A 23,047-nucleotide genomic window follows, 5' to 3' on the forward strand; every position below is an offset into this window, starting at 1 on the left:
TACAGTACAACTGTGCATATAGTATTACGAATGCACATTTCTCTGTTGCATTGACATTCAGCGGTTATTTTCATATCAGTAGTAAATAACTTTATTTAGGATAAACAAATCACCAGTAAACATACCTCATCTCAAGTTGGGACTTCTTTTTGTTTTTGAGTTGCAGCAGTATGTCAGCGGAAGTTTCCGGAAAGCTGGGTGCTTGCTGTCAGTCACAGAAGCTGACTGAATAAGAACAGAATGGTGCTTTATCATGTGTATTGGATAATTGGTAGCATGCACGAATAAAAAATAAAATAAATCCTGATATTCATGCAGTTTCTCTTTTAATTCATATTTTAACTTTTTATGCACACCTTGGAAGCAGATGTTTTATTGGCTGTAATGACATTTCAGAAATGCGTTCTTACCACTTGTGGTGTGATAATTCCTAGGTGTTTTGGGATCTTTTGTATTTTTTGTTTGGGCTCTGGAAAGTTTCATTAGCTTTATGCTTTGGAACTTTGATAGGTTTCTGTAGAACTAGAGCAGTGGTCTCTGCTGATTACATCATCTTCATAAGGAGAAATTCTTGGAAAAGATGTTTCTTAGGATCCCACGCAGGGTACTGTGGTAGAGGTCTAAAGATTCCTTTATATTCTTAATGAACTTCCTGTCAGTGTTGTAAAACCCTTTGATAATTAATGTAATGAAAACCATATGGATGTTTTAAGGGTAAAACAAAACATCAATGATGGCAACTTAGGGTGGGTCAGCCTGCTTTTTTAGAAGTTTTTACATATACAGTCAGATGAAAAGGAAAGTACATCATCTTTGAATTCTGTGGTTCAGGGTATAATAAAAATCATCTGGTCGTAAGAGGTCTTAAAATTAGGTAAATACAACCTGAAATGAACAACACATGACATTTTACACCGTGTCATTATTTATTTTACAAACCAAAAGCCAAAGTGGAGAAGACATGTGAAAAACTAAGTTCACCTTCTGATTCAATAGCTTTTAGAACTACCTTTAGCAGCAATAGCTTGAAGTAATAATTTTCTATGACTTATCAGTCTCTCACATCATTGTGGAGGAATTTTGGCCCACTCTTCTTTACAACGTTGCTTCAGTTCATTGAGGTTTGAGAGAATTTGTTTATGCACAGCTTTTTTAAGGTTCCGCCATAGCATTTCAATCGGGTTGAGGTCTGGACTTTGAGTGGGCCTTTGCAACACCTTAATTGTTGTAGATTTGTTGGTGTGTTTTGAGATCAATGTCCTGTGGCATAACCCAGTTTCAGCCAAGCTTTATCTGTCAGACAGATCGCCTCACATTTGACTCTAGAATACCTTTGTGAGCTAAAAAACCACTGGCGCCAAATGTAACCGTTCTTGAGGGAAGAGAAAGAACTCCAGAGGCACGGGGGGAGCTCCTCACAGTCAGGGAAACTGGATATCTAGCAGAAGAGAGCGCATCCATAGTGTAAAAAAAGATTTTATTCAACAATAAAAACAGCTGAAAATGTACTCGCAAACAACCAGGGGTAACATGCTTGTAGTGATAAGATCACAGGCTGGTTGAGGATGGATGAACAGATGAGGCTTAAAAGTGCTGATGAAGAGCCAAGTCATTCTAGCGGCACATTTTCCTCCGGTTGAGGCGTTTCTGGGACCGAACCCCTTTCGTCAGAACCTGAAGTGCACCTACCTCTTGAAGGCTCTTAATCTAAATTTAGCCAATGGCAGCTGACCTTCTGTCTGGTCACATGGGACCGCTGGACCAATCATTTCATAGGAGGCGATTCGTGCTCATTTACCCGCCGTTATGCTGCACCTGTCGCCCGTGTGTGAAGGGAGACCTTGGCTTGTCAGGGTAGCAGGGGACCTGTCAGAAGCGGGCCAAACAGAGGAAGTGAATAAAACTACTCCCACAATCTGCCAAGTGTCACTGACAGGCTAGCGGAGACCTGTCAGGAACGGGCCGTTAGAGGGAGTGAATAGAACTCCTCCCTCAATCCGCCGTGTGTGTGACTTGCAGGGATACAGTAGCACGGAGAGCCGCAAATAGAAAGTGACAGGTGGAGCTCGGCTGAGGATGTAAATACTAGAAGTGAGCTTAGAGTGAGAGGACCAAACGGCCCATAACACATGAAAATTAGAACAATAATAATTAAAAAAGTGAATAGTACTCAAGTGACATGCACGATGTACCATCTAGCTGTATATACAGATCTACGTGCGATTTCAATCATGATGATAAAACCAATAATAGTTACAATAGCAAGTACGATTACAACATAGGAAGGTTATAATATACTTGGTGTAAGTGATTTGCATCAAAGCACATACTCCAGTTTATGAGAATGACCAACAAAATAAACCTAAAAGTGCCGGTGTCCCCTAAAAAGGAACAAAAGCAACTAAAAAGGATATCTGTATCTCCAGATGCAGATTATGTAAATAATATTAAAGAAAAATAAAAATAATAAACAATACGCATCACCCGGAGGAATATGTGCAACTAGAATGACTTGGTTCTTCATCAGCACTTTTAAGTCTCTGCTCATCTGTTCATCCTCAACCAGCCTGTGATCTTATCACTACAAGCATGTTACCACTGGTTGTTTGCGAGTACATTTTCAACTGTTTTTATTATTGAATAAAATCTCTTTTTACACTATGGAGGCGCTCCTTTTGCTTCTCTTCTAGAATACTTTTGTATACAGAGGAGGTCATAGTCCACTCAATGACTGCAAGGTGCCCATGTCTGCAAAACACGTCCAAATCATCACCCCTCCACTACCATGCTTGACAGTTGGTATGAGCTGTGTGTGCTCATATGCTGTGTTTGGTTTTGACCAAATGTGTTGCTGTGCATCATGGCCAAACATCTCCACTTCGGTCTCGTCTGTACAAAGGACATTGTTCCAGAACTGTTGTAGTTTGTTCAGCTGCAACTTTGCAAACCTAAGCCATACTCCCATGTTCTTTTTAGAAAGAAGAGGCTTTCTCCTGGCAACCCTTCCAAACAAACCATACTTCTTCAGTCTTTTTCTAATTGTACTGTCATGAATTTTAACATTTAACATGCCAACTAAGACATGTAAAGTCTAAGATGTAACTTTTTGCGATTTCTCTGAGCATTATACGGTCTGACCTTGGGGTGAATTTGCTGGGATGTCCATTCCTGGGATGATTGGCAACTGGTTTGAATGCTTTCCACTTGTGAATGATCTTCCTCACTGGAGAATGATGGACTTTGAATGAGGGAATTGTTTGGAAATGGCCTTTCCCAGATTGATGGTCAGCAACAATTGCTTCTCTAAGATCATTGCTCATGTATTGCCTCCTTGACATTGTGTTAACACACACCTTAATGCTCCAGACCGACAAACTGCTAAAACTTTGGCTTTTATAGAGGTGGTAACACTTGCTGATGATCAATTAATGAAGGGCATTTGATTAGCAGCACCTGGCTGCTACTTAGCCTCCTAATTCCTATGGAAGCAGCACGTGTGTACTTAAATTTTCAAACTGACCCTCTCTATTTTGGCTTTGTAAAAATAAATAATGAGACAGTGTAATATGCTATGTTTTTTTTCATGTGAGATTGTAGTTTCCTAATTTTAAGACCTGCTAAGAACCAGGTGATTTGTATTATGTCCTGATACTAAAAACCATAGCATTCAAAGAGGGTGTACTTTCTTTTTCAAATGACTGTATACTGGCAAGTATGACTGTTTTGCCTACAAGACTGAATGAATATAAATTCCTGTGATTAAATTCATCACATTCCCACAGACTGTTAATCTAATTGACTGAAAACACGAAGTGCACAGCTCACCCCTATCATGCGTCCCCGCAATCTACATTTGGTGCACGGATGACTCTCTTCTGGAGAAATAGGCTCAAAAACTGTGAAATTCAAACTTTATTCCACGTACATCTGTACAAAGCATAGCTGCTGACACATTTCTGCCTTGCTCGGCCTTAGTCATAGCTACTAAATAGCGGTACCTTGCATTTTGATAAAAGGTCCCCTTTAATAGGTTGAGAATGTTGATGACTACTCAATTATATCTCTAAATTGGTAGCCTTGGTCCTTTCTTGGAAACGAGTGGAGTTTTTTCTGCACTTCTATTACAAATACGTATTCTGTAAATTGCTTTAGGTACAAGAAGAGGTTTAGGTAAAAGAACAAGGTCATAGGTGTCACAGACATAAATGAGATCCCTCTTCTGAATGGCCCTGGCTAATCAAGATGGGTAGAGGAGCATGGTGATCCATAACTGTGCCTCTGGGTAAAGTTTCTGCAACATAGAATTAGTGGTTGATCATGTTACACAACCCTTAGGAAGCCTTCCCAGGTGTCCTACCAGGCCATTCCAGCTAAGACAAGACCCTAGGGCAGACCCAAAGTATGCTAACAAACTTTTAATTTACCAGTTAGTTTGAGAACATCTGTGACATATCTCTACTTTTTCTGATATAAAAAATTGTAAAAAACTAGGACAAGATCAAAAGTAATGAAAAACAGCACTAAATGCTTTCTGAAAAGCCTGTTTAAGAACAGCTATTTCAAAGGTCCAGTTTGGCCACAATTACTAAACGAATGAATCCTAAATTGTTCCCATGCAGAGTACATTTCAGTTCACGCTGCCTTACATTTACCAGGACAACGCACTGTAGCACCCTGGTAGCTGCAGACACTATCATTGCATATGCAGGAACTGCTCTTAATGTGGAAACATTTGAATAAAATTACACTTTGCAGCATAAAATTGGAACTACAATAAAATGCCCTCATTGTTTAAAGGGGCAAAGGGCAGTAGCACCAGCACACATTATTATGTGCCTAAGACAGAAACATAAGATGTCATTAAATTACCATACTTAGTCTTCTAAGGTAAAGTGGATATTCCCCCTGTTCCCAGAGCAGTCACTAGTAGCCATAGCAACCGATGATTTTTAACTCTTAACCACTTCAAGACCAGGTGTTTAGACCTTCCAGACCCTTCCTGGCCAGGCCATTTTTCAGTATTCAGCGCTGCGATACTTTGACTGACGTTTATTCCGTCATGCAACGCTGTACTGAAATGAATTTTACAGCCGGCGGATCGCATGTATATTAACGGGCATCGCTGCCCGTTTTTAAATACCGGCCATTTCCCGCTCGCGCGCGCCGTCAGGGGCAAGGGCAAGGGGGCGTGTCTGAGCGGACGTCTAGAGACGCCCGCTCAGATCGAGAGAGCTCCTGGCCGGCCGTTTTTTTACTACGGCCGGCCCGGAGGTAGTTAAACATTTATTTAAATAATGAAGAGACCCTTTTGGGATAGTGTAATTAGATTCCTATAACACTTCTGGAGGCATGCTTCAAGTTAGATATAAATTGTAACCTCAATGGGGCTTATAAAAACTAATTGTGATCGATCAATCATGTAAGAGAAATGTTTGTCTCGTCTTCATCATTTCTTTTCATGTTGCTTTAGGCCCCATTCACATGTAGCGACATACCTTTGCAGCGGCCGGGATAGCGCGACTTTCAGGGCGACGATCCAGCGACGGTAGTGCGACCTTCTCCATCGGGCTCCATATAAAAAAGCAGAATCGCGCAAAATCCGCCGAAAAAGGGTCCTGTAGAAGCGACTTGCGACCACGACGCGCGACATGGAGCTAAGACAGCTCCATTGACTAGCATTAGCCGGCGACTTTTCGCGATATCGCGCGGCAAAAATGCGCGATATCGCGGCGGAAATCGCGCGATAAGTTGCTACATGTGAATGGGGCCTTAAGATTGTTGATCATCAGCATTGCGCATTCTGGTAACCATTTTGTTTGCAGGTGTCTGGACACAGTGCATCTCCACAGTTTGCGAGTACTTTGGGGCTTACTCTCAGCACATGGCAGATCATAGACACAGGACATATTGGCAGCGGGCTCTGTGACTTACACAGCCAAAGAACAATTCTGGGGACGGTTCTGTCCCATATGGTGCTGCTGTCTCCAAGTCCTAAGTTCTGCTTTTCCCTGTCATTTCCCACTTCAGGGTCTTCCTCTGCAACCTTAAGGTCACCCTCTTCTACTTTGCTATCTAGAGAGAAGTTTGCTTCAGTAATGGCTGAATTTATTGGGAAAATGTCTGACCTCTTAGTGTCCGCAGACTGCATGGCTCTTGAGGGTGCCCCCTCTCCTTCCACTTTATAGTCTCCCCATCTGACCATAACTCTGTCTGCCTTTGCACTCCCTGATGAAGAAGGGGCTGCTTCCAGTTCTGTGGAAGGAAGAGAACCTGTCTCCTGACATCTCTTCTAAGCTCATTGGCACACTTTCCGTCCTTTTGGATGCAGTTCGTACTTCTTTGCAGTTAGAGCTGCCTGCACCAGCCTTATCCTTTGAGTCACTAGTCTGGGTTCTTTTTCAAACCTGCCAAAATGTTCCCGGTGCAGTTTCTTTTACAGCCAGTGTTGTAGTGCTGACTGGGATCGCTCTGAAAAATTGTTTACTTCTCCCAAATGGTTTGTTTAGCAATACCCTATTGAAGAGGGTTTTCTCAAAAAATGGGTTGTTCCTGTCATAGACCCATCTATCTCTTGCTTAAACAAGACTTTGATGGTCCCTGTAGAAAATGTTTTCAAGGACTATTTGGACAAGAATTTAGATGCCCTCAACGCCTATTAGCCCTTGCAGATCAAGTTATGGAACCTGCTGTTGCTACCATGGCCTTGTGTCAGACCTTATCTGTATGGTCTAAATCTATGGTTAGGGACCATTAGTCCATTGTGACATACCCTGCCATTCTTAAATGACCAGATCTTCTCTCTGTGAGTCTTCTGTTTCAAACTAACCATGCCAAGCAGGGAAGCAGATCCCTGCTGGCTTGATTAGTTTGCATCCCCAGTATCAGTACTAGGCGGTACAGTACAGAGAGCCTCATTCAATCGACAGTGGCTCTCACAACTGTGTAAAGCTGCCTGACCTCCCCTTTTTTGTGTAACCTAGATGGAGAATGTAATTCCTTACTGTGTGTATGTTCCCACATGACCACCAAATATATAAAAAAAAAGTTACATAAACTTTTTTTTTTTGTTTTTTTTTATAAAAGCTTGATGTGTTTAGAGCCATAAAAGGGTATTTACTTAATTACAATTGGCTTTTTTTGCTGTCTGTTTCAACTACTTTAATATCTTCTTCACCCTCTGGTGTAATGCTGGGGCACACATCTAACAGTCTTTTTTTTCTTAAAAGTTAAATGCAGTCTTCTTATTTTGTTTTTTATTGTAAGATGTCTCTACATACTATTGGCACACAGCATTGAGAATTTTTTTAATTGAATGGTGCTTAAATGTAAAAGATTGTAAAAGTATGCCCCGAGCAAAAATTATAATTCTAGAATCTTGCTTAATGTCACAAAGACCGTTACATAAAACTGTCAATTCCAGATCTGCTTAGATCTAATCGGAAATGTTGCATTATTTTCCACCTAATGTTTCATAAACCATCCACAATTTATTGTGGATTTTTGTGTGGCCCCACAATTTTTTAGACTTTGATAGAAGTTAACATAAGTTTACTTGTACAATCCGCTAGCAAAGTGTGTGCGGCCATATTTCCATTGCTAAAATTATTTCTTCAGAACCTTGCTAGTGGATCTCTACTATCTGTGCAACCTATGCAACTGGCTGACAGATAACACTGGAACTTTTAGTTCCACATGAACTAGGACCTACTGGTTGACTATTGCTGCTTTATAGAGTTTCAACTCTGCATCTAGATACTTTTCTTTCAGAGCTGCAGCATAGGTCAAACAGTCGCCTTCCTCACCCTGTTTATGAAAATTAAGAGGGACATACTCTGTGCACTAAAATGAGGTTATAAAACTTTCCTACGACTTCTAGATTCTAGTGTGTTTTTGTTTCTTGTCTCCACTACCCTTACTAAAATTGTATTTGTTTTTGTGATTTAGAGTTGGTCAGTTTTCTGTCTCTTGTTTCTCCAGCACATTGTTGGCTTTATTCTCTGCATGGCAATCTAATAAAGTGTGTATATTTATATTGTCCTTATTTTCTTTTTTTCTGGTTTTTATTTTCATTCTTGCATGATTCCCTTTGTTCACGTACCCACCATTCTGTCTCAGTGCACCCATCTCTCCCCCACATGCCATGTCTCAATTTCACAGCATGTTACCCTGGGAAGACCTTTTCAAGCCAGACGTCATCTTGACTTCACAAAAGAAGAGACGGAAGCAGGCTCTGTAAGTTGAAGGATTTATCTGCATGGCTCCTTTGGCTTAGTGTAGGCTGCAGCCAGCATACAGCTTTTTTGTTTCAAATACAGCGAGGAAACTGTGAATGGCATATCACCGAGGGAGAATCTAATGTGGTTGCTGTCCCTCCTGTATCTGAATCTGCTTTGATGTTTCATACACAACTTTGGAATCCCCCCAGGATATTTTTATTTTAGTTATGTTACGTCTGCAAGCTTTATTTGGTTAATGCCAACTTTAATTGCTAATCATTAACAATTAACCTTTTTAGACTAATAGCTGCACATTCAAATTGAGTCATCTGCCACAGGTTTGGCTATAACAGTTGCCAAATCTGACAGATATGGGTGAATCAGACAGGTGTTAAACTCTCTCCCTGGCTTCCAAATTAATGGCTTAAATACTTTAAATTAGAACTGTGGCTCGGCCTTAGAAACATTTGCATATTCTTAACAAGCAGTTAATTTTTTTAAAATCTAGCACTTGTCAGCTGCAGGCGCTGTGGAGTAATTCTTCTTCGAAGTTTAGCAAGAGGTTCTTCCAGTTTAATTTCAGCAGCTCAGTTAATTTCTTTCCCTTTCCCAGCATTTACTTGGCAGCTTTCCAGTTTTATCCCTAATTTAAGGGAGCAAGAACGCTAAAAGCTTATTTACTGCTTGTTTGGAATATGTGAAAATTTAAAGGTTCAATGTCTGGCCAAAGTTCTACTTTAAGCCACTGTTTAGGAACGCGTGCACAGATCAGGTGTCCCGACTTTGCTTGGACTTTATTTGCTTCATGCTTGTGGTAGAGTTTAGTGACTAATGGTGGCCACAGACTATGCAAATTTTGGCCGGTTCTTAAAGAACCCAGCGAAAATTCGCACAGTGGGTGCCGCTGGCAACCCTCGATCAGCTGATCAATGGAGCCAGTTGGAAAATCTTCAAACGGAGCCAGCAGCCAATGAGCTGCCAGCTCTATTTGGTTATTCTGACAGTGGCCATCAGCTGTTGTCGGAATACAGTGAAGACATCGGGAGATTTCTCTATCAACACTCGTAAGCGTTAATGGAGGAATCCATCATATTTTCTTTCAGCCCACAGGTTGAACAAATAAAATATTAGTGTATGGCTACCTTTTAGATTGTATTGAAGCAAAAGTCAGGAGACGACCATATTCAAATAAAGGTCAGTGATGGCAGTCTGCATGTTTCTCTCAGTACAGGTTTCCTATAACAAGAGCTTGTTGATCACTTAATGGCTGTTGGTTTCTAAACTTCCGGTAGCAAAAATGATGCACTCTCAGCTAATTCAGGCAGCCTGATGAATACTTTGGGGTCTGTTTATACTTTATAAGAATTAGTACACTTTGTTAATACTACTGTGAAACCCTTGCTGATAAGCACGTCTTGCTCACAGTGCTGTTTCAAAGGTCACGCATAATGGGTTTTACTGTTAAATTTTGGCACTTTTTCAATAAAACTAATTTTGCAAACACAGCAGCCAATCTACTGTCCAAAATGATATTCATTATTTTGCCTAATGTATCCTGCTATGATTTGTGGGATGGCAGGGGTTTATGTTGTAATTTTGACTGAAAAAATCTAATGCCAATCCTTTTGTGACAGATCAATGCATGGTAAATCATGTTATATCTAGAGATGTTTTATGTACTATTTATATCTAAAGATGTTGATGCTTGTGAAACTAGAAGCAGATTTAGGAGCATTGCAGTCATTAGAGTCTAGAGGGTGGAGATAGGCCCCCAGCAACAGTAGTTGTACAAAATGAGTTCAGTAAAATACATTTGGCATTTCAGCTGCTTTCATCATCCCGTAAGCAAGAGGTGGCCACCACAAGCAGACACTCAGTAGCTTGGAGCTCTGGGGTGATATCAATTGCACAGTTAGAAGACCTTCCAAGATTGCTATTCACACAAATCGTTAATTGAATAGATCATAGACTAGAAAGTTAAAGGGAGAGTCTGGATGTTGGGACGACACACACTGGGCTTCTTTAACACCTGAAGCCAAAAATACTGTGGTATTTGTTTTACAAAATAGAAGTATAGTACTATCTGAACAAGCTCTACTTTGATGTCTAAGCATCATTGTTTATTGAGCGTAGTCCAAATTCTGTTTTGTAAATATGCCGACTGAAAAATGCAGATGTGAATATTGTGAATTGTCAGTTTAGAATATTTTAACTACCTTTTTGTAATGTCTATAGAGGTTTAGAGAGTGGCGGTCATGGAGTTTTGGGTGTGTTGAATTGCATTTTGTCATTCAAATTAAGTTAAATGTGGCTCTTCAAAAATGCATTGTACAAATCTGAAGATGGATGTCAACACACATTACTGTATACTTTCTGATAAGAACGAGCTTAATCCTTTTGCAGGACCATTTTTAGGGCCAGTTAATTTCAATTATGTGTTGCTTTTTTTCTTTTTTTACCCGAAAGAGTAACTGTCATTAAATGTATGTAATAAGAGCTCCTACCGTTACATAAATTGAATATATTTCAGGTAGTTGGTTTGGCTCTGACCTTTGCTGTCTATCCTATTGTACTGCTGTCAATCCTTTTTAGCATGGGATGTGTAGGAATTTGTTTTGTGTAGGAAAAGCGTTGCCTAGACCCAAAAAATATATAAATAAAAAAGCGTTTATATAAAAACAGCCCCAATGGTTTTTTGTTTTTTTGGTTAGAATAGGGTGGGGTGGTGTTGCTACTGCTGCCTGTATGTCCATTGGGGCTCTATCCCCCCATATCTTCTCCCAGTAACAGCTATGTCAGCAGGGAAGTTAAAGAAAATGCAACAGGGACACAAGAGCAATCACTTCTTTTTCTGGTATGGAAGATGGTATGGAAACTCACCCATCTTTTTTTATTGCTGTCTTTGTCACTGGGAATGGAAGTGGCAGATTAATTTGAAATGACATGTGGTATCCTGGTGACATCTCCCCTTCAGGGCATCGGCAAGCAATAAAAACCTGGAACAATATCAGTCACTTCGCAACTGTAACCAAAAGTAAAAAAAAAAAGATTTTGGGTGCAGTTACACTTTAAGCATGTGTTATTAATATAAGAAAAGTTATATTACGTAAGTGCCTTTGCCATTTTCCCCAATATCATAAATTGTAAATATGGAGCAATGATAAAATGTTTAATTACTTCCTGTTAATAACATTTAAATGTGATATTCTGTTAATGTATGTTTATATTCCTATCTGGGACTTCTTTAAATGCTTGTTTGGATATAAACCGAATCATAAATTATTGATTATGTCTTTTCCTTTGCACGCCAGCTGTATTAATCAGCACTCGCATATGATTATGACTTGCAGAAAATGTTCTTGTAATTGTATTTTCCACTTTTTTCTCTCCATGTTTTGTTTCTGTTTCTGTGCAAGCATTCCTATCTGGACAGGGAGACCTCCCTTCTGCTCAGAAACATTGCAGGAAAGCCCTCTCACTTGCTGACTAAGGTGATGAAGCTTGCTCTTTCCATCTGCATGATCTTCTTCTCCTCTGCAGCTAGACTATACCCTCTGTGGAATGGATAAATGGGCAAATGGAGCTGTATAACATTCACAAGCATGTGCTCATTATCTTTTTACATTAATAAAGTCAGATGCCCTTTATCACTTTCATACATGCTAACAAAAAATAAGCTTATCAGTCATTGATTGCAATGGCTTATATTTCTGACATTACCTCGTAACATGGCATGTTGTTATAACATTAATCAACACATTGAGCAGACTTTGGTTAATCCATGAGTATACACTGCTTTTTACATTGAGGTATTTTTATAGAACGTGGAGGTCAAAAATGTGCCTTTCTCATGGCAACTATTCAGTTTGCAGCTGTCATATTCTAACCTGTGCTATAAGAATGACAGCTAGTAATGGTTGATTGATTACGTCAGGCAACACAAATGCATCCCCTACCTCTATCCTTGATGTAGCTGTCTTTTGTATCAAAAGAGACATGAAATGTACTTCTGACTTCACTAGTTGTATCTGTCAAGACACTCAAGGGCTTGCTGTGCCAGGGTGCATTGATAGATATACTAACAGGATTTTTCACAAAAGGATGAAGAGTTTGGAGAAGGCAGAAAAAATGAACAATCTAGGACAACACAGCTGAAGTGGAAAGTGAGCTGAATTGGAGATTTGTTTTCCAAATCAGCTACTTTGGCCTAGATTGTTCACTTCTCCTGCCTTCTCCAGACTATTCACCCTTTTGTGAATAACCCTGTAAATGTTGCACTTCTATAGTGATAATGTTGCAATAGCAGGCTTTCTGATGCTATCACAGTATTATAGCTCCTTTTAGTGTGGTTGCTGAAACGATAGAGGTAGGTGCAGTTGCACAAATCTTTTTACGCAAGTTTTTTTTGTCACTTCTGTACATCTAATAAGGGATTTATCTGAATATGTCTGGGTTTTTTTAGGAACAAAATTTTAAAAAGGTGTATGAAACTCTTAAAGCCATTCCCTAGTGTGTTTCCCACGTGACTTACTATGTGATAATGTTTTCTAATAAAAAATATGCTGTGGAATGGATTTATGGGTATATGCCACTCATGCACTAACTCCCTCCAGTGCTTTCCCAGTTGTGGGCATCAGTTACTCTACTCTCTAAATAATGGATGGAATTGACTATGCACAGTCTTTTAATTGCATGAGTTATGTTCTAACATGTATTGCTACCTCTTCTCTTTTGTGTGCCTAGCTATATGTTGCTGTGCTTCCTTTTTTTTTTTTTTTACTTTTACCTGCTTCTAATTCTTGAGTGTGTTTTACGATTAAACAGACTGGGGTAACGTGTGCTAACAGGGTTTGATCTGAATACTGTTTTCTTAACTTCCTTTTTACCAGTACAGAGCACACAGTTTTTACTTTTCAGGTATTGGATACATTCATTTACTTAAAGTGACATTAAACCCTCAGATTTTTTAACATAAAACAATACTGTAATGTGTGTCTTACTGTAATCCATGGTGGTTTCCCTTCTCTTTGCTGCTCTTCCTTTTAAATTTGTATCTGTTCTCATGCTGGGCAGAACTTCTGTTTTGCAGCAGACTGCCTTGTCTCAGGAATGGATACACGGTGTCTGTGTATAGGTTTGTCACCTGAGCCAGCACTACAGGAAGAGGCCCTGAGCTGCAAAGGGAAGTTCTGCCCAGCATTAGAAGAGATACAGATTTAAAAGGAAGAGCAGCAAAGAGAAGGGGAACAACCATGGATTACAGTAAGGCACACATTACAGTATTGGTTTATGTTAAAAAAATCTGAGGGTTTAATGTCACTTTAATAATGGTGATAATAGCAAGTGGTTTCACGTGCATTATATAACACTTAGAGGGAACCTGTTAGGATAGAACTGTGGGAAATAAAAGGCGCTAGCAAGCGTGGCGGTCTTCTTTTGTGAGTCACTTGCCCAGAATAAGTATGCATATCCAGAATTCTGATTTCACTACATTCTTGTTCTGGGTCAGTGACTCGATATTAGTAAAACAAGGATTAGAATATCTTCCCTGGAACTTGTCCCATTTAAAGCTGGTTGACAGTGGCAGCTCCCACATTTCTAACCTGGCAGCTTCTCTTGAAATAGTGATGATAAATTGCTAAATATTAAGGTTTTAGAAATGATGCTTTTTAAAAAATATAAATGATCATGTTTACCTTGTTGCTGATCTGCGTCTTGGCTGGTTCTAGAAAAGTATGTTCTGTCTAATTTTTATTATGCTCAACAATCTAGCTCATTGTATTTAAAATTATCTGTAGTTTGTAATTTTCAGTTCTATTTTCCATGATTTTCTATACAGAACAGAGTCTTAACATCCTGGCAGCCCTCGAATCTAAACACACATCAGATGCTGTGAGCTGTTAGAAACCGACTGAAATCCGAATTTAGATTCTCTGTTGTGATCTTTCATGATCTTTAAAACCTATCTCTGGGGGGAAAAAAAATCTAGCCTTACATTGGGCCTACCCATGCACTGCAAGAATGAATTGCTTGTTTCTCTGGAGGGGCTGTGTTAAGGACTTTTACTTACCTGATGCACGGCAGTCAGCACTCGCCTCTCTCCCCTATGCTTCAAGTTGTGGACTGACCCTCGGCAGCCTCATGTACAATGCAGGGCTATTGGCCCTAAAGTAGATATGATGATGTCAGCAGGCGTCTGACTGCTGGAGCACAGAGGGAAAGAGGCTGCAGGCACTAGTCTTCGAGCCTGTGGGAGCAGGGATCAGGTAAGTAAAAGTCCTTTTTAAATAACCCCTAGACAAAAACAAGCAGTTAACCCTCTTGTGTGGGGATGGCCCCACTGCTAGGGTAGTTTTTTTTTCTTTCTAAAGATAGGCATTAAAAATAAATTCACAGTACATGTAGCTAAATAGGTCAGTGATGGCTTGTCTTAGTCTTCGCAGTCAAATGGTAAATAGCAATTATTATAGATAGCCATGATTATGTTATTCTTTCAATACATTTTTATCTAAAAGTTAACAAACACATTACCACAAATGGTTTTGAATCATCAAGACATTATTCTGGGTATTAAACATTTAATCATTTTTCATAAATTATAACTTGAGGGAGCAAAGAGAATGTAGGGTATTATACAATCAACCCCGACTTTTATATTTTACCAAAAAACTGGGGAATAATAAGTGTTCCCTAACATAATGTAAAAAAAAACTTTTTTTTTTCTCAAAATTTTCTTTAATTTTTCCTAATTATAGTAAAAAATTAAAACCCCCAGTGGTGATTAAATACCACCATAAGAAAGCTCTATCTGTCCCTAAAAAATGGTATAAAATTAATTTCAGTACAGCGTTGCATGACGGAATAAATGTCAGTCAAAGTACTGCAGCGCTGAATACTGAAAAATGGCCTGGCCAGGAAGGGGGTCTAAACACCTGGTCTTGAAGTGGTTAATGAACCGGCTGAAATTCGCACAGTGGGTGCCACTATCGGCACCCTTCTGGCCGGCATCCGTCGTTCAGCAGATGGAAGGAGGCGTTTTGAAAATCTACAGAAGAACAGAGGTTGCAGCCAATCAGCTGCAAGCTCCATTTTGGTCTTCTGACAACGACCAGCGTCCTCTGTCAGAATACAATTAAAACAGTGGGTATTTCCCCCTTCCACGCTCATAAGCATGGATAGAGGAATTCGTTATATTTTCTTCATTCAGCTCACATGTTGAACAAAGAAAATAGAAGTGTATGGCCAGCTTTAATCAACCTAAATAGTGTGTAAACTTTAATTGAAGGAGTTAGATAAAAATTCGCCTTGGACATTCAAATTTTTTGAAAAATCATCTAGTTTGTCTTCCTGTACAGCTGTAACTTGTTTTCCATCCATCAGTAATGGACCCTTTTAGTGGCTTTAAAAATGTTACTAAAAGAAATTGGCATTTTCTGCATCTGTCCATTTTTTCTTGGGGCAGAAAAATGCCTTTATTGGAGTCATAAGGAGGTATCTGCACAGTGCCCTACCAACTGTTTGGTATGCTTTGTTCCAAAAAGCTTGCATTCCAGGACAATCCCACCTAATATGTCTAAAGGTGCCCTGTAAGGAGCATTCTCTAAAGCAAGTTGCAGGATATAAGGGAATTGCCCTGCATATGCAAGATGGGACAAAGTACCATCTAAGTAGAAGCCTAAACATTAGCTGAACCTTTAGGTACATTTGTCAATATAGCATTTCAGTCCTCGACAGTTACTGATTGTTGTAATTCTTGCTCCTTGAGGTGCATTGGGGAAAATCCCATTCCCTAGGTTCTTGAACCTATCCCACATTCCTTAAGAAAGAGATGTGATTGGGTATTTATGGGCAACTATGCTTCTAAAGATCCACAGATCGGGGTTTTGGAGTTAGCCTGGAGGTGTGCTATGTGTGAGGCTTAGTAGTACTTAATGTGTGGTTACCCTAGGCTTCTAAGATACAGTAAGGAAAATGTTTTAGAACTGGAGCCCATGGCAACCAGTTAGCTTCTGTCTTTCATTATCTGAAAAAAGAAGCTGGTTGGATCTTTCTGCTCCACTTTTGATAAATTCCCCCCAATATGTTTCTCACTGTTCTGGGTTTTTAATTGGTCGCACTTGAGTGAAGTATATCAATTTCGGCAGTAAAGTCATATTTACCATGGTGCTTTTAAGTAGCCAAGAAATATGATGTACTTTCCAGTGATTTTGGAGGGTGTATAGCTGGTTAAAGAAGTGTGTGCAATTAGAGCAAAACAGGGTGTTTATAGTCTGTGATAAGAGGGACACCTAAATGGCTGTAGCCAGGAAGAAACCTAGGTAAATTTAAAATCATTCTTTAAATGGTCTTGCACATGTGTGGAGAGGGATATGTAGAGTACTTTTATTTACTCAGATTGATAGTGAGGCTAAACAGTCTAAGCTCATTGTATTTCAAATTATATATAGTTTGTAATTGTTTAAAATTGGCTTCCATAAGGCCTTGTTGGAACACCTGCCTTTAAAACACGTAGCAATGAAGGAGTGTACAGATTGCAGCTGTTCAGTCCCACCTCTTAACCATGTGTTTTTACAACTCCCATTATGCATCTGACCATTTTGCGGGACATTCAAGGGGTTATAAATGGGGTGATGATCTAGTCAGAAACTGGTCTTAGGATTTTCTTCATTTTTGGCTGGTGAGTCAATGACGAGCAGAGGGAGGGCTGGGGGTGTTTTTCATGTAAGTAACTAAAGGCAACATGTCGGGGGCTAGACTTGAGCCATGTCAAAGAAATGAACATGAATAGAGGTCACTCAATGGAAACTCCTGGAAAAAAATAATTGATTACTCTAAACCAAAGCCACTTTTGTTAATAATGATCCCTGAAACTATACACAATTTTTGAAGGGTCAGAAAGGCCCCGTTCACACCTGACCGTTTTGTAGCGCGTCCTACGCTCGACGAACGCGCTACAAAATGGTCAAAAAAATAAATAGCATTGTAGTCAATGCCCTCGTTCCCACCTAGGCGTATTTCCGCCCGTCCCTAACGCCCTACAAAGGTCCCGGGACTACTTTGGGCCGTTTTGTAGGGCGTTTTCCATTGGGATACAGCCAAGTAGCCTTTGGAATCGTGCTACGGTCGCGCAACTTTTTTACCGCGGATCGCGGTAAAAAAAAACCGCGTGATGGTCGCGCGACAGACGCGCATATTACAATACGCCTAGGTGTGAATGGGGCCAAAGAGATGAGGGATAGATATAACAGGATTGGGTAGCAGTCGAATACATCATGCTCAAACAAGGTCAATTTGTGGTCATCAGCATCCACTTTCACAGCAGATACATCCTTACTCATTCTAATTAGCTGAGCCAGAAGCTCTATGGCACAAGATTGGGGAAAGTGGGGCACCCTTGGGGCCTACCTCTAGCAAAAGGGAAACATCACAAAGCTGAGACAACCATATTTTTTAAAAGCTGACAGGTTTAAATAAAGTGCCTGAACCCAGTTTATTAGTCTGCGCCCGAAACCCCAGTGAACAAAGAACAATGAACAAAGAGGTTCTAGAGGAAGTAAAGTGCTTTACTAATGTGTAGGAATACATCAACGCTGGGAAGTATTTTTTTTGGCCTGCGGGAATCTGATGTAAATCTTTCATTTTATTTTACCGACTTGCTACTGGGGGTCAATACCAACTTGGTCCTTGAACCTGAAGGCAAGTACCGTATTTAAGCCATTATCTTTTTGTCTAAAGTGATCAGTGATATTGGATAAAAAAATTGCCAAAGCAATGCTGTTTAAAAAAAAAATAGCAGTGAAGCCCTCAGGACCTGTTTTTTTACTCACAATTTTAAAGATTTGATCCCTCTGAGGATTTCAGTGGTGGTAATCATTCATGCTTATGTTAAATCCATGTTAATTCTGTATGAAACCTTCCTGTGTATCCATATCTATTCACAGAGAGGCTCTGTCCTATCAGTGACTACTATGTAGCGATAAGCTGGAACCTAACAGATCCTTTGATTTGTAGATTAAGAAAAAAAAAATAGATAACCTGATAAATGTTAAGTGCTCTGCATTTTTGGTACACTGGTGGAAATTTGGATTTCACTGAATGGGTTTCACCAGATGGCTTGCTACACTTTCTGTCATGCTAATATTGGTGCTGACTCACTGAAGCCTAGTTTCATCAAACACTCCTCCTGTCTGGTGTAATTCCTGTCAGATCAGTAAAACAATCTTTTCATAACAAACACCTAAAGATTATGCAATGATTTTATTATAATAAAAAAAATTAATGTGCCATTTCCTCCTTGGCTTTAAAACTGCCACACTGTGTGCACATTACAAGTGCCCAGAGCACTCTTCTGTGTACTAATAGTTGAAATATGTATTTCAAAATACATGCATTCTTATGCCCCCACATAAAGCAGCATGTACTGGCTTAATACAGAAATGGTTCCTTCTCTGCCAACCGTTTTCTTTTATTGTATCACAGTCCATGCCAACAGAATTATGGGAACATTTAAAAGAGTGACCATTTTATCATGCATTGTGTTGAAATGGTTTTACAGCACCTTGTCCGTTAACTTTTCACACATTAACTTATAAATGATGAAAGGTAATGTATTATAATTGTATTTATATTTGCTCATTAAATTCAAATGTTTATTTTTAGTCAGGTAGATGCAGATTGCATAATATTATTTGTATTCCTATTTTTAGCTAGCAGGTGATATTTTGGTCTCCACATTTTACTCTGTCACATTACCCTGTTTTGTAACAAGCCTGTTGGTTACAGAGATCAATAGCTCAAGGTGAGATTTGCACACAAAAGTAAACTAGTCAGAGGAATGACTCCATCCTTATTGGATGGCTCTATCTAAGGTTTTAAAAACCTGTGAGGAGAGCCCGGTCACATGACCTCTCAGTCATGTATCAGGCCTCTACTCTAGTTACAAGGTGCTCTCTGCAGTTGCATGCACAGCACATACTGTAGGGCACTGTAGGCTTCACACCACATCCTGTATTTTTTAAATGAAGCATGAAATGCAGATGTAGTGTAGAGTAAACACTACAGTGTCCATTGGATAGCAATATACTATTTCCATTATGGGGGTCTATGTGGTGGTGTTTTAACTGTAGAACTATTATGTTTAAAGAGACCCTGTCACAACCTAAATAATTGCAGGTAATAAGTTGTCCCTGTATGGAAAATTAAAGTAGATTCAGAGTTATGTTATCTTTTGCGTTATTAAAACACACAAGAAGCAGTAAAAGGCATTGAGGTCTCTAAGCTAGCTCTCCTTCTAACCCTCGTTATTTTGACTGTTCTCTAGAAATACCCTGTTTCCCCAAAAATAAGACCTACACCGAAAATAAGACCTAGTACTATTTTTGGGAATTGCTAAAATATAAGACCTACCCCGAAAATAAGACCTAGTTGTGACCATTCCCAGGGCCGATGGTGGCATAAGGGGGAACTTGAAAAAAGGCGGGAGAGAATCAGCGGTGCCAATGAAGCCAGCGCTAGAGGGAGTGAGGCGGCAGCGGAGGGAGCAAAGGCGCATAAGCCGATGTTTCCTCTATAGCCCCGGCTCCTGTCACAGGCGGAGTGATACCAAATGCACTCCGCCTGTGAGGAATCGATAGCAAAAGCGTGCTTCGCTCATCCTGGCCAGCGATTGGTTAACAAACTGCTCTTGGAAAGGTACGGTACCCCTGATTGCCCTGATCACCATATTTTTTTACATGAATACATGTAGACTGTTGTACATGAATAAGTGTGAATTGCTGTATAATTTAAAAAAATAAGATCTACCCCGAAAATAAGACCTAGTGTGTTTTTTTTGAGCCAAAAAAAATATAAGACAGTGTCTTATTTTCGGGGAAACACGGTAGTGCAGGAACTAGAAGTGGAGAAACCTCATGTTTCTTTTTTAGACAAGCTGCATATGCAATTCTGTAAAGTGCATGGTATTAGTAAATTGATTGGATATGAACTTTGAACAGTACCATACTGAGCTGTCTAAAGGATTAGGCATAGTTTTCAGTGGGGACATTGTGAACCATTTTGTGTAGCCTGGGGACCTAAAATACAAATTAAATCGATTTTAATTTGAGGTTGTAATACTGCAAAACTGGAAAACTCCAAAGGGGGTGAAAACTTATGAAAGACACTGTAGTCTTGCAAGTTTGGGGTTGTGTAGGTTTGGAACTGTCAAAAATACTTTGATGGATGTCAATGTGGCTTTTGTTTCCTTGAGAAAACTGAGAACTTTTCTTTTTTCTTTGAGGTTATTTTGCATCTTTCAGAAATACAATATATAGAGAAGCTGGGAAATGATTTCCTTGTGATGGTTTTCATTAGCTGGAATGTACAATAAAAGTTCTGCTACATGCTAGTTTCTCAAAGTTCCAACACGTATTTGGATATATGTAGATCACCCATTTTCACACGCAGCAGTCGTTTTCTAGATTGATTTTTTTGTAGCTGGATATATCATTCCGGAAGCTGTTTAACCCACACAAGCCAATCACCCACAATTGTTTGATAGCTAAAGTATTAGTAGTTGTCTGATTTTTATCGGGCAGGGTTGCACAGCCTGCAATTCTACTTAATTTATTGCATTAACTGCTGTTTGAGTGAATGGCACATTTAGCCATGACATGCAGGTATAAGCTCCAATATGTTTACGCAAGCCAACTTCTCCAAGATATTGTGATTTAGGTATTTGGTGACTTTGTCATCTGTCAACGTGATCATTCATCATTGCTTCCTAGAAAAACCAGATAGATTTTAGAAGCTTTAAACTAAAGAAGAACTCTGGGCATATTAAATCTTAACCCTTGCAGTGGGGCTCCCCCCACACTGCAGGGGTTAAGTGCTCATTTTGTCTAGTGAGCTTAAATAACTAATATACTCACTCAAATCTCGGACCTAGATTTAAGTGAGTATACTAGACAAAACGAGCACCTAACCCCTCCAGTGTGGGGGTAGCCCAATACAAGGGTTATGGTTTCATATGCCCCGAGTTCTTCTCTAAGGGAGAGGGGTGGACAAGGGTCTGTTTTTTTTACTTGAGTTCTACTTTAACTGTCTTATTTGTAATATGTTGCTCCTCTTTCTGTAATGGAAGACAAATTATATGGGCATGATTAGGTTGTATTCATTATCACAGCTCTGGGCCCTGAACTTATGATGACTTAAGTTGTCAAGTATATATTTTTTTCTAGTGAGAACAGGCTTGGACAGTAATTGTTCAGTTAGTCTGTTTTTGTCTCATTATAACTAAACCTAATCATTAGTCTCAACTAATATGATGAGTCTGAAAATGTGCAGGTGTATTAAATTCAGTTAGACTAGGATGTCCAGTGGGATTTCAGTGAGAGATCAGCAGAATGCTGTTGTTTGTCATGGTCTCTAAAGACCTCATAACATGTTTTTTTAGCATATAAATCCAATATGCCTAGTCTAAGAGATTGAATGCAGGTAAATCATGGTGCAGAGCCTTAACTGCGTCTATTTTCAAGTTCAGACAATCTGTTGTAAAGTAAACTAAAACCATTTAACACAAGTACCTGATGAACCAAAACTGATCCCTTCAGTTCAGTTGGCTGGTTTTGTTTGCAATCAACTTTTCAGTCTGACGGAACACAGGCTATCCTAATGACAGACTGGGGGAGTCATACAAATCCACTAAGAGCAGGAAACACTGGGCTCGTGATTGGGCAACATATGTCACAAGCATCATATAGCTTCCATCACTGTCTTGCTGCAAAAGACCACCATATTGGAGTCCAGCTCAAAAGTAGCAGGTCAAGGCTTCTGATACTGCCATAACAGCATAGTACAACATTTATAGAAAGTCAATGGACCCTCAGAATTCAGTTTTATTCCAACTACAAATTCCAAGGAGTGGCAACAATGATATGATTTTTGCAGCTTTCAAATTTATGATGTCAACATTTTATCAATGTCTGTATTACTTTCAGCTCCTTATATTCTCAAGCTCAACTACTGTATTAAAAAATGTTTAACTTTATACATCCACTTTTTGAATAACTTTATTAGGATGTGCGTTGTCTTGCTGGTGTGACTTGCTGTTTCCCTTGCCTAACCCCTGTATCAGGTTGTATTGACAAATGCTTGAAAGCGTGGAACATTTAGAAGAGTAGTTTGAGACTGTTATATTTTTATCAACAATATATTATTTCATAAGTAATCTGTTTGTGTTTGTTTTTTAATTCAATTAACAGGAGGAACAAGCTGCCAAAATTAAGGCAGAGAAGATTCGAATCGCTCTTGAAAAAATAAAAGAAGCTCAAGTGAAAAAGGTGAATGCAATAGAGAGTAGACACAGTTCAGATTCATGCATAATATATGTAATTAATTGCTAGACTCTGAAAGGTGTTTGTTTCTACCATCAAAAGAATTGGTTGTAGGGGAAAAACAGTAGGCTTTTACAGAAGCCACACAAAAATAACTATAAGACAGAAATGTTTTATTTCTTTGACTGATTTTGCTGAACATAAGTCAAACCTGGACAATAACATTGTTTTAATGGCAGTACAATAATAATATGGCATTGGCAACTATCTTGAAAGACTGGGCATTTGCTGTTAATCCTTCAGTTCTGAGCTTCTTGTATAAAGGCTACCTTACTAACCTTTGCAACTTTAATTGCTGAGCTTGCCATCTGTGTTCCTCTTACTCATCTAGGATGACTAACCTTGAATACTCTTTTGTTATCTCAATGTGTGAATCCTTTTGTATAGTTCATTTATTATTATGTGCATTGAAACTCAAGGTCTCTAAAGTAGGACATTTAGTACATGAAAGAGGGGAGT

At 39.3% G+C, this 23,047-nt stretch overlaps 1 protein-coding gene across 1 annotated transcript in view; it reads left to right on the plus strand.

Moving 5' to 3' along the window:
• Nucleotides 1–23,047, plus strand: part of RAPH1 (Ras association (RalGDS/AF-6) and pleckstrin homology domains 1) — a 69,487-nt gene that overhangs the window by 13,677 nt on the left and 32,763 nt on the right. Inside the window, 1 exon segment of the mRNA XM_018554025.1 lies at nt 22,457–22,534. Coding sequence (XP_018409527.1) covers nt 22,457–22,534 — 78 coding nt within the window.

This window comes from Nanorana parkeri, unplaced genomic scaffold (assembly GCF_000935625.1).
Source record: "Nanorana parkeri isolate BGI_ZX_2015 unplaced genomic scaffold, ASM93562v1 scaffold139, whole genome shotgun sequence".
NCBI lineage: Eukaryota > Metazoa > Chordata > Amphibia > Anura > Dicroglossidae > Nanorana > Nanorana parkeri.